This window comes from Carassius gibelio, chromosome B17, assembly GCF_023724105.1.
Source record: "Carassius gibelio isolate Cgi1373 ecotype wild population from Czech Republic chromosome B17, carGib1.2-hapl.c, whole genome shotgun sequence".
Lineage (NCBI taxonomy): Eukaryota > Metazoa > Chordata > Actinopteri > Cypriniformes > Cyprinidae > Carassius > Carassius gibelio.
In genome coordinates, this window is record NC_068412.1 from 10,336,627 (window position 1) to 10,349,252 (window position 12,626).

Here is a 12,626-nt window from a genome sequence, read left to right on the forward strand (position 1 = left end):
CATTAATAGGGACTGTTCAAAATGGACATAAAACACTTAAAATACCATTAAAGTGGTCCATGTAACTCACATACAATTTTGTAAGTCTTTTGAAGGCATAAATCCTTGGCACATTAATAGGTGAAATAGTAGTGTCCTTTTATGGCCAATCTTTTCAATAATATGGTTCATAAAACCAAACGTGAACCAGACAGATCTGTTCTGACTCAGTGATTCATTTGCAGCATTTAACAGCTCACTGGAAGAAAAGATTGACAGTGAATATATATAACAATTTCAGGAAGGTTTTTTTATTTTATTTTATTTTATTGTATTTTTTTTTTTTTTTGACAACCTTCCAACCCCAATTTTATTTTATCTAATCTGCTCACCCTTGTATCACTTTAAACTATTTTTTTTTTCCTATGGAAGACAAAATGCTTTAATTTTCAGAATAGTAACAAGTGTGGCTGGCAAGCTTAAAAAAATTACAAAGTAGTCCATAGTGTTCACAGAAACATAAAATAAAAGTAGCTGATTACAAAATTTAAATTTTGGGGTGAACCATCCCTTTAAAAATGGCTGTATTAATATTGCAACCCGTGTTTCAACATGAAGCGCGGCATCTAAAGTTGTTACACACCCCTCCACCAAGTGTTATCAGACAGCACACAAGCAACAGGAGAATTACAGCATGCCAGCCTTTTCTCTCCTGCTGACATTTGCCATTCATTCACATTCACATCAGCATGAGTTTTCTTTTCTGTGGTTCTTTTTATGTCTCTCCAATGCACCTTTTCAATTTCTCTGCCTTCCTCCTTTGTTAGCTTGTTGTTCTCTTGTAAAGAACGAATAAAAGCAATCATGCCTTGAACGACAGAAGGTCAAATTGAATGTGTTCATAAAACGCTGGACTTTGACCTGCATGGTCAATATTCAGTTCAAAATAAGGGAGTGAAGCAGCTGCTCATCATCTGTCTGCTCAAGGTAGTGATATGTGAGTCAGCCCTACTTTTATAACATCTTAGGAAGAAATGGAGAAAAATATTTACAGAGTATACCTGTTTTTGCGCTGAAAAGGCGTGGACACAGAATATGCATTTGTAGGAGAGTCCCTTTCAGATGCTAAAGTTATGGGAAGACAGTTTTAAAAAGAATCCCGCAATGTGATTTACTAACATTTGCGCTCATCAAATAACTAGCATTTGCACCAATATTTAACGTCCAAAAAAGTTATTGTTGCTAGCAGGAGGCACCACAGAGAACAGAGAGCACGTGGTAGAAGGGAGATGGTTTTTCCACACATATTAATTTACTTTGAATGCCAGAAGAACACATTATTTGAACATATCGTTTGCAAAGCCATATTATTTTTTAATTTGCTTCAGGAAATAAAAGACGTCTTGGAACCCTCAACTAGATGGCACGCAATACTAGGTCTATCAAACCTTCATTTTTTGGCCTCTGGTTCTTTTCAACATACTGTAGCTTCTTTATTCTTTATTTGCGATTATGATCATTTGTGCTGCACTTGGTATATTAGGTTGATTAATATGTAAATTAGATGTTGCGTCTGTGTGTTTAATTTGCGCATTGTTAAAGGGATATTCCACCATGTTTTCATATTAAACTATGTTTTTCCCTTACCTAAGACGAGTTGATACATACCTCTCTCGTCTCAGTGCATGCACTTAATCGCTTTGGCGCGCGGTGACACTTTGAAAGCACTTAGCTTAGCCAATATTCATTCAATATGGGCCAAGCAGAGAAGCTACCAAACACCTCCACGTTTTCCCTATTTAAATACAGTTACTCGCGTAGTGTAACTCGACCTAGGACGGTAACACAAAACAAAACGTTGCGCTTTTCTAAGCGTGTAAAATGGATAACTATATTGTGTGGCGGAATACCATGGCAAGTGCTTGTAAGCACTTCGTCTTGGCGCATTAATATCTATTAGTAAAATAGTGATAGTCTTTACTATCGTCTTTACTTTTCAACAATTTCAAATACATACTTTTCTTTTAAACTTTCAATATATCCGATAATCCTCAAAAATGTATCAGTTTCCACAAAAATGTTAAGCAGCACATCTGTTTTTTTAACAGATAAGAATTTTATAATGATTTCTGAAGGATCATTTGACACTGGACTAATGGCTGCTGAAAATTGAATAGACTAAATAAATATTTTATAATTTAAATAGCAGTAATGTTTCACAATATTGCCATTTTATTTTTGATCAGATAAATGCAGACTTGGGTCAGCTTTGGAGACTTAAAAAAATCTTACTCACCATACCGTGGAACTTCTTCATTAATTTTTTTTTTCACTTTTGTTCTCATGACAATGTTTTTATTATTTTTTTTTCATGTATATATGTGGTAAAAACAGCATGTCAATGTGTCAAAGCTCATATACATGACAAACTAGTCTGTCTCTTGGCGATTCGGGTACCTGTCACATAAAACATGAAGACAAATACCTCATATTTTCGTTTTGGAGGCTTAATGCAAGGAATATTCCGCATATGTATCACCACATGGAGTTTTGTGCGGTGTGAGTCCTGACAGATGTTTTCTTTAATATATTGTTTTGCTTTTTGATTTGAATCGTGTATGTCACTTACATCGGCAACAGTCTGCCTGTCGCTCTTACAATTAAATTTAAACCATATTGCAGTTCTTAATCATTTTACCAGTGAGTAACTTTATTTATTTGCCAGTTCTTACTCACAAGAAAAGAATATCTACTAAGCATAGCTGAACATCAGAAATGACAAACTTGTGTTCTTTTTCTTTGCAGAGGAAAGGCCGGATTGCTCCAAGGCAAGATGTGAGGTGCAGTTTTCTCCACGCTGCCCTGAGGACTCCATATTGATCGAGGGCTACGCTCCACCAGGTGAATGTTGCCCCCTGCCCAGCCGCTGCGTGTGTAGCCCAGCCGGGTGTCTGAGGAAAGTTTGCCAGCCTGGGCACCTCAACATCCTGGTATCCAAGAGCTCAGGCAAACCTGGCGAGTGCTGTGATCTCTACGAATGCAAACCAGGTAATAAAGTTCAATATTAAGTCGTGTTGTGACTTCTTCGATTCCTTCTCCTTCTTTGATCTTCACATGAAACACCATGTACAGTAGGTCACCATGTAACTAGCTAACAGCAACCAAAACAATATAAACCATTCTGCGCTAGCAAGGTATAAAGGAATAGTTCAAATGACTGTGTAAATGTTCTTCTAAGAGCTTCAACTTTTATGTTCAATGAAAAACAAACAACATACAGTATGTTTGGAATGACATGACGGTGAGTATATGATGACAGAATTTTCATTTGTGGGTGAAATATCCCTGTATGTTGGTTTTTCTCAAATAAAAAGCATGCAGTCTCAACTTGTATTGCAATATCAAATTCTTTTCCTGCTACAGCAATGGATGGATTTTTTTTAGTCTTGGGAATCCACACCAGGAACCGGGTAGTGATAGATTGGAATTATTTGCAGGTTATCTCAAGATGCTGTCATAGTACCTTAATTTTAATATATCTTCTTCTGTCATGCGGTATGTTGCTGCAATATGGCAGCCTTGAGCAGAGATAGGCACTTGGCTTCAACACGACATAAAAAAACAACGGTAATTCATTCCCCAATACACTAAAGAGTGCGATTTCGGGATTTGGGAGTTTGCCAAGGCCTTTGAGACACGCTAAAGCCATGGGCTGTTGAAAATACATGAGTGGTTCTGCTTCCAACAAGTAAAATTTACGTTTTTTATAAAGAAATCATCAGTTCACATTATTCATAATATGTCAATGAAACATAATCATAACTTGCATCTGAAAATGTCAGTTGGATGGTGTTAACCTTCTGCAAATTACATTTAATTTTCGTTTTGTTTTTTGTACTCGATTTTTGACATTAAACCTACATCGTATAATGACTTAAGCACTGTAAACAGCACTTGTGGAAGTTTATGGTGTGATATAACAGGTTAATCATTTGCTTGGATGAGAGTTTGATGAGGTGTGCTAATTAGAGGCTTTTTAGAGAAGTGCTAAATGTTTTATGTCTTGTTTTGTGTTCAGTGTTCAGTGTAGACTGCAGCACAGTAGAGTGTCCACCGGTGAAGCCTGTCCAGTGTCCGGCGGACAGCTATGAGACTCAGGTCAGACTGACAGCAGACGGCTGCTGCACCCTTCCTACCAGGTCAGAGTTACACCTGTCTCACTCTCACAGTCTCAGCTACACCATTACACTGGTTTCATGCTCACAATTATAACTAGATGTTACACCTGTGTAACTCTCACATTCATAGTTACACTGTTTTATATGTTTCACATTCACAATCTAGGTTAGAGCGTTACACCTTTCTCACTCGCCCAATTCCAAATAGACCATTATACCTGTCTCATGCTGACAATCTTAATTAGACATTACATGTTTCATCTCTTTCACACTTACAATTTAGTCTAGGTTAGGTGTCACATCTCACTCACTCTCTTTAGACCGTTACACCTGTCTCGTGCTCAAAATCTTGATTAGATGATACACCTGTCTCATGCTGGCAATCCAGGTGAGATGTTACATGTTTCATGTTCATAATCCAGTTTAGTCATTACACTTGTTAAGAGTATAGGTTAGACGAACACCTGTTTCATGCTCACACCTGTCACACACACACAGTCAAGGTTGTCACTCTCAGTCTAGGATAGACGTCACACCTGTCGATTGTCAAAAAACAAACATAATTTTTCACTATTTTAGCACCAATTCTTTAATCGGAGCATTAATATTGTATTATTTCAGCAGTGAAAGTGAATAACTTCAGAGTGACAGAAGAGAGTGTTTTGTTGATATGAATTGGGTATGACAGGCCAGCGTCTCTCTCTCTCTCTCTCTCTGTATTTCCCTGTTTCTCTCTCTCTCTCTTCTATTCAGATGTGAGTGTTTGCCTGGCCTCTGCAGCTTCCCACAGTGCTCAGCGGGGACATCCCCACAGGTCGTGTCCCGTGGCGATGGAACACCTGGGAGGTGTTGCGATGTGTTTGAGTGCGTCAACGGTAGGTTCTGTTTCCTGTGTGTCTTAATTAGTGTTTATGTGTAGGTGTTTTGGGAAGGTCGTCTAGTCAGTGGGCAGAACCCTGCAGCTGCTGCCATAGTAACCGGCCACTAGCTAAAACAGAACATTACTCAAAACACAGAAAATACAAACTTTTACTACATCTGTTTCTCTCTTTTAAAAATCAGTTTGCAGTGTTTTTAATGTTAATTGGATGAAATTGTAATTTATTTTACATTGGATTGCTTTAATAAACCCCAAAAAGGCATAGCTCATTATTGTTCCCAAAATTACTCTTTCTGTGTCTCTGCAAGGCATTAGTGAATGAGCAGTACTGCCGCTCCCTATATGCAGAGTACGCAGTTTGCGTAGGGCACCAACTCCCAGGGGGGCACCCCGGTTGCTTTCATTGTATATTAATATTAAAATTAACATATACATATAAATAAAACTGTAAACATGAACATATGCATTTTATGGTGAGTGCAGTAGGCTAGGCACACATGACGCACCATTCCCTCATCCGCGACCGCTCGCACCTCATGTTTGTGGCTGAATGCAATTTATCATAACTGATGGACAGCTATGCCCATGAAAAGACATCAGCAATCTGGCGCCGAAAAAAAAAAAGAAGCCTGTGCATCCCTTTCAGGTACATTCATAATCCTGTGAAACCTTTTTGGCTGTTGACGTTAAAAACGTGTTTTGATGTCAGTAATAATTAACCACCAACAACGCATCTAATATTCTCTCTGATTTTCCATGTTCCCTCACGAACATTAGCCATGGTTTTAAAACCAAAAATAATGGTTCTTGTTAACCACAAATTATCCGTGGTTTTGTTATTTCAAATAATAGTTTACAAAGTATTAAGATAAAACTTAAGACCTAAGCCTACAACAAAAACATTAAGCATTAATGATTGGTTGATTAATAATTATATGGTTTCATAATAATAATATTAATCATAATATTAAAATACATAATGTAATACAAATGAGACAATTTATGTACATTATTACATACTATTACAAATGCCTGCAAAGGGAGCCAAAGGCCTGGGAATCGCTGCTGTTACACTTACAGGACGATCAAGTCCTTTAAAGTTGAAGGACAGCTTCGTTCGTCAGGCTGCAGGAGGCTGAACTCCCTCTCGACCTTGCCCCCCCCCCCCCCCCATTTCTGGTCCAGTCATCACTGAACTCTGAACCTCCCTCCAAATCACACATCCCCAGGTCCTTCCTTTACCTCCTCCCAATGACAAACTCTGACCTGCACCAGTCACTTTGTGCAGCATTGGTCTGCTCACTACCTCATTCAAGTAACTCTACAGTCAGTTTAAATAAAGAACTGCTCTCTAAGCTTTTTAGGGCCTTTCACATCGCTTTAGTTCCAGAACTGAATGTACAGTACCAAAGTACTGGGAGATTTTGCGCAAACTATTTTCCAGTACCATTTAAAGGGTTGCACTGCACCGACAGTGTATGCTAGGACATGACGTAAGCTGATCGACAGTGATGTCATTTGTGCACAGCGTTCAACAATGTAAACAAAGAACAACATTAACAACAGAAGGATGGAGGACGCTGTGATCGCAGCTGTGTTTTTGAAATGTTTACATATACGTAAAGCGATTGAAAGAACAGAAAGGAGGACTAAAAATCTCCAACAACAACTGGCAGTGCTACAGCGTCTATCCATCGGTGTTCACCATACTTGCGAAATAAAGTGACAGAATGTTTACTGTATGTTACACAGCATTTTAAATAATGGCGGCTGAAGGTATTTTCGAACACAAAATTTCAATTCTCTGTATGTATGTGCTGTATATGTGGAAGAATTGACAATAAAGCAGCCTTGACTTAACTTGACTTTAATATTGACCAAACATTTAGGCTAATTCAAATATCCACTTAATCTTAAATTTTTAGCCTCCTTTTTGCAATAGAAATAGAATTTCATAAAACAGTGCAAAAACTTGGACATCACAACCCTTACAAAATATACCATGGTTTATCATAGTAAAACTGCTTCGTTGTCTTTTGCGTTATTTGTGTGAATGCTTGAGACTATAAAGTCATTAAGACAACTGTCAAAATAAAATAATAGCCATAGGTAACTGTGTAGAGCTACAGCTGTAATTTATAAATAATACAACAGTTAATTTCAATTTCCTTACAATTTACTTTACTTACTACTTGACAGTTAATTACAATTTACTTAAGTACTTTTTGTTTTATTAAAGTTTTATTTTGACCCATATTGTAGGTGTTGTGATATTTTTACATCCATAATATTTGGGGGAGAGGACACCCTTTACTAGTTAAAACAACATTAACAGCAATTTCCTGACAAAAGAAAAACACAAAATACATTGTATATATTATTATTTTTGAAAGCACTTGTGCTTCTTGTGCACAGCCATACACAAACACTATGCAGTTCTCCCTAACTAATAAAACCTACACTAAGAGTTGGGACAGAAAGATAGAGCTTAACCCCAAAGTCACTGTGAGAAGAGCTGTGTGCAGGTGGTGGAGAACTTTTTCAGATGAAGAGACTGCTGGCGACAGATGGACAAAAGCCACAGGAAATCAGCACCAAATCAAAGCTGGAAACATCAGCGAGTACCAGGCCGTATGTCGCGCGTTGGGCCTTTTCCATATTCGTGGATAGACAGTCGCCGAGAGGAAGACAACAGAATAAGGGCACCATCCAAACACAAAGGCTCAAGAGTGGTGCTTTGAATAAAGGGACCCATGAAAACAATCCCACTTTCCCTCTAGTTGTTTATTTCCTTCCTGCTTCACCTATAGCCTGGCCTAGGGCACACAATACATGAAAGGCTTAGCAACAAAGGGAAGCAAAGCGAGTGCGACCCAAGGACTTGCTTTTCCATATTCGTCATTTGGCAAGTCACCTTCCTTTCAAGCACATATGTATATAAACAAGCTAGCATAAATAGCAGTGTGGTATGAGGTGCCAGGTTGTGTGTCGTCTTCACAGCGGGCGGTGAAATTAGCCTTAGGCTGATTTGAGAACAAAGCGCTGAGGCCGGAGAGCAGCGTGGGGAGCATCAAACAGAAATACAGGCTAATTGAACATCTGGCCACCGGTGGCTGTGTACAGTGTAGAGGCCGATCTCATATTCCATAGCTGAGGGGGGTGGGGGAGAACATGAAGGAACTATGAAAAGAGAAAATGAACTCATAGCCTTGGATGGACAGAAACTGATTAATATTCAAAAGATATCGCATGGACGTCATTAGATGAGTGACCTTCTCAAGACCATCATGGCATGAACAAATTGACACAACAGATGAATACACTGCAGATGGATGCGGGAAAAAAACACAAATGGTCACGTCGGCCCATGTTGAAATTCCTCTATTTCTTTCTTCTGTGAAGTCTTTAGAAGTCTTCAAATGTAGTCCACAAGTCGTATTTACCACCATTTTGGAGTGCAAAAGTCCTCATTTACTTTCATTATTTTGTAATGAGTGGCCAGAATATTCTTCAGAATTTTTCTTTATGTGTTCCACTAAAGAAGTAAAGTCATACAGGATTGGAACGACATAAGGGTGAAATAGGTAATGACAGAATATTCATTTTGGTTTGGACTGTCCCTTTAATTTGATTTACATAATGCTGGGCTGCTGGAAACTGTCTCTATGAATCTTTAATTGGAAGAAGGAGCCAGCATCTTTCACTTCTGTCCGCTGTAATGTGTGATAAGATTTATCCAATGCGGCTTGCCTTAATGAGGATTTGAGGAGTATTAATTTCAGTTTCTATTGTGTTAACTTAAAGTTTTTCCCTGTAGATTTGTCACACTGGCACATCATGGACATGTTGCAAACTGGTCCTTAGCTTGTCCAAGATGGTCTAGATTAGTCATGTGTTTTACCCTCAGCATAAACTTGGGAGCAGGTTACAACTTATTCTGACAAATGTATTTTTTTATTCAATCACAATTAAAAACAGCATAACAAATTGTATTTGTAATCTAAATATTTTTTGAAATAATCTTCAAGCTATATCATATAGACAAAGTATATTTTACATAATTCTTCTGTAATGGCATCTCTTTACCAAGTATGTAATATTGAGGTATGAACTGATCTGGATGCCTAGTATAGCATTAAGTGAGTTATTAAAGAAATGTATTGCCACCATTTTAAACATTTTAATAGACCTAAAGAGTAAACTGTCAAGCTACTTTTACATTTTTGTTTTCACCATTTATTATTATTCCTAAAACTTAACCACCTTAATCTGTATTTTTTCAGCAGGGCAGTGTAACTACAGGAAACGTTATCTACATAGTGAATCAAAACTTTGAAGTTTCCAACGAATATTTTGAGTAGATCAACCGTTCCATTTCTGAACAAATTCACAGCTTGATAATTCTAGAAACAGCAGATGTCAGACAGACAGAATGCCATCTTTCTGTGCCAGTCGCTCTCTCACTCACTCTCTCCCCAAGGCACCCGCACACACTTCCAAAGGCAAGTGTTTGGGATGGCAAGAGAGTGAGCATTCTCAGACAGTGTTTGTGCACCACATTTCTCTCTCAGACAGTGATGTCACCCTTTTTGGGAGTAGATAAGACGAAGGGCTGATTAGTAAGTGTATGTGTGCATCTAATCTAAAACATTCCCACCCTGAGCTAATCGCAACTCCTTTTCAAAAAGTGAACTTACTTTGACCACACCAAGGAATTTCACAGTTTTATCCATCTCGTAATGGCAATTTAGCAAATGTGTTGCTAAAGATAGTTTAGTTTTTTTGTTGCGCTTCTCAAGAGTGTTTGGTGTTAAGTTTGTTTACTCTTTTAATTCGCAGCTTTTTCACTTTTACATTGAAAAATTAATGTTAACATTAAAAAGTGTTGATCAACAAGTGAATATGCGAACATGTTGTTTAAATGCAACAAAACAGATGCCACTGCCACGTTTGCACATGGTAGATTTGCTTTGTCATTAACGATATTTTTAGCCCCATAATTAGCTTTGTGCATTTTCACACATGAACTGGCGCACCTGTCAGTCCCCATTCATACAGCCCCACTGCAACGAGCCCCATCATTACGTTAATGTTTACCCAGAGAGTAGTTGTCATGGAGAAGGGCATGATTGGCGGTTTGCGCAAGCTTTTCAACCTAGGGATAGAAGGGCGATGTAATTGAGGTTATGACTGCTGATTTAGATCCTCTTCTCAGCATCGAAAAACTTGATTGTATTGTCGACGCTTAAGCAGTTAGCGTTAGGATTAGCTCTGTAAACAGTAGCATGTTGTTCTGCCTCAAATGACATATGGAAGAACAATGCACACTCTTTCAGAAGACAAGCATGGATTTGGACATATGCCACTCTGAAGGAAATGCTTAAACAGCTGTTCATTTTTTCGAGAGATTACAAGCCTTGAAACCATATTTTTTTTTGTTTTTTTACCAGGCTCAGTCAGTAAATGACATAACATTTTAATTTAACCACTAGCGTAAACATAGCACGGTGGCCCGGCGAGAAGCACGGGCATCTCTTTTTCTCTTTTGAGAGAAAGCATCATCGAAAGAGGAAAGTGATTTTAAGGTAGGGCTTAAATAGGAGTCATCGAAGGGCCATTCATATAACTTGTGCAATGTAAAGCCTACGATGATTGACGGGCCCCGTAGGCACTATGCTCTCCCTTTTATACTCTGCTCTTATTTATGTCTGCTCCAACACAGTGGCCGCTATCTTTCACTGATAAAAAATGGGAAAACATGCACACAAAGGCGCCGTCTTTTTTGTTTTGTTTTGTTTCTCGACAACTTAGCCTTGATTTGCAGGTGTTGTGCTGTTGTAGTGATTTGCATGTCCAGAGCAGTGGCGGGTCTTGGCAGCACAAGGCGCAACTGTGGAGCAGTGCGTTATCACATTATTTAGTCTGCCTCTCAGCAGCTGCAGCCAAAACAAGCTAGCCTGCAGCATGGGGGAGGGCTGAAAAACACCAGGAGGCAGCTCCTGTTGGGCTGTAGGGCAGGAAGAGACAAGAAGTGCTGGACTGAGTCCTGCTACAGAGTCGATCTCCTACCTAACAAAGAAAAAAACGATCTCAAGCATCTAAGAGGATGATAACCACAATCTCCTTGGCTTTCGAAATCTATTTCTTCTTAATGTTTCAGATTGTTTTCTCCCTTCCCATAGTGAGAAACTAACATTGCATCTGAATGTGTCTAAGCCCCTTCTATACAGTAGGCAAAAAACTGTATGTGAAATGAATATTCTGCCCATATTCTCAGTATTCGTTAAACGGTTCACTCTTAAAAATATAGGTTAAAATAAGGTTGAACCTTTATTATCTACGGAATATTACCATTCCACAAAAGGTTTTTTATGAAGGTACCCAGATGACCTACTACTTCATACCACACATTCATACTATATAGAATATAGTAGTGAACTTCATTCTTCATCCAATGTAGTACTGTACCTACTCAGACAGATTGCAATTTCTGACACAACTTAGATATTTGTTTCGCAGCAGAATATGGATTTTGAAATTGAAGTTCACTAAGCTGCAAGCTACTTTAACTAGTTCTATCATGACAACTCTCAGAAGATTTTAGCATGGTAATGGATATGACAATTTCCATGTATTTGGTCTTGATGGAACAGATCTGCTATGCTGCTGAATTGCTGCTGCTGCTGTAAGTTATTGCTCTTGTTGTAGATTATTGCTGCTGCTACTGGAAATCAAGTTCAGGAACTTGCTACTGCCAATATTTACACCTAAACAGTGATGTGAGTATTTAAAACATACTGCTGCTGCAGAAGTAGCATATAAATGAACCTGTAGTAGATCTATACAGGTGGGGCTGGGGAAGTTGGAGGGTTTCAGAGGAACTCAGCATGCTACGAAATGCTCTAGTAAATGCTAACCGACTGTTTAAATGTAAAGCAGCACACTCATTGGCTACATGCAGTATGCAACATGAACCAATCAGCCTGTGCCGAGTACAGTAGTTTAACGCAAATTACAAGTAGAGACCCACAGGGACTGTTACAGTTTCCATTACAACCAATATCATTCCTACCACAACTATTAGCCTATTAGCAAACTAACACTTATTCAGCATTTGACAGTTTGGCCCACCCTGATGAGTGGCACTGTGGACAAGGCCTCATTTTACATGCAAAAAGAAGTTTAGCCAATTATAACAGCGGTCATTTGCATATAGACATCTTAAATATACACAATAGCAAAAAATATAATTGTTTAAAGGTGCTGCTATTTTGCTAGCTTCCATCATTTTGCTGCTATCAACCACACACCCTTTACAAAAAAATCCTCACAAGGGTATACTATTAAAAGATGTCAGCATCAGAAGATGTCAATAACCCCAACCCACAAAATATTCCACAGGCAGATTGGATAGTTTTCTGACCAAAAATTACAGGCCGCCCACTTGACTTTTGTTTTGCTGTTTGCAGAGCCACTGGCAGTCACAGAGACACAGGCATGATTTCTCAAGATGCCTATTTCATTGATATCAATCAGGTAGTAGCGCAGTATAGAATTCCAAAATACCGCACTTTTTATTCTAAAGGACA

General features: G+C 38.5%; 1 protein-coding gene across 2 annotated transcripts in view; it reads left to right on the forward strand.

Annotated features, from left to right (window-relative positions):
• crim1 (cysteine rich transmembrane BMP regulator 1 (chordin-like)) overlaps positions 1-12,626 on the forward strand; it is a 125,387-nt gene that overhangs the window by 62,442 nt on the left and 50,319 nt on the right. For both annotated transcript variants that reach the window (XM_052580124.1, XM_052580125.1), the window contains exons 3-5: positions 2,785-3,027; positions 4,058-4,178; positions 4,911-5,032. In XM_052580124.1, the coding sequence (XP_052436084.1) occupies positions 2,785-3,027; positions 4,058-4,178; positions 4,911-5,032 (486 nt within the window). The remainder of the gene's footprint in view (positions 1-2,784; positions 3,028-4,057; positions 4,179-4,910; positions 5,033-12,626) is intronic.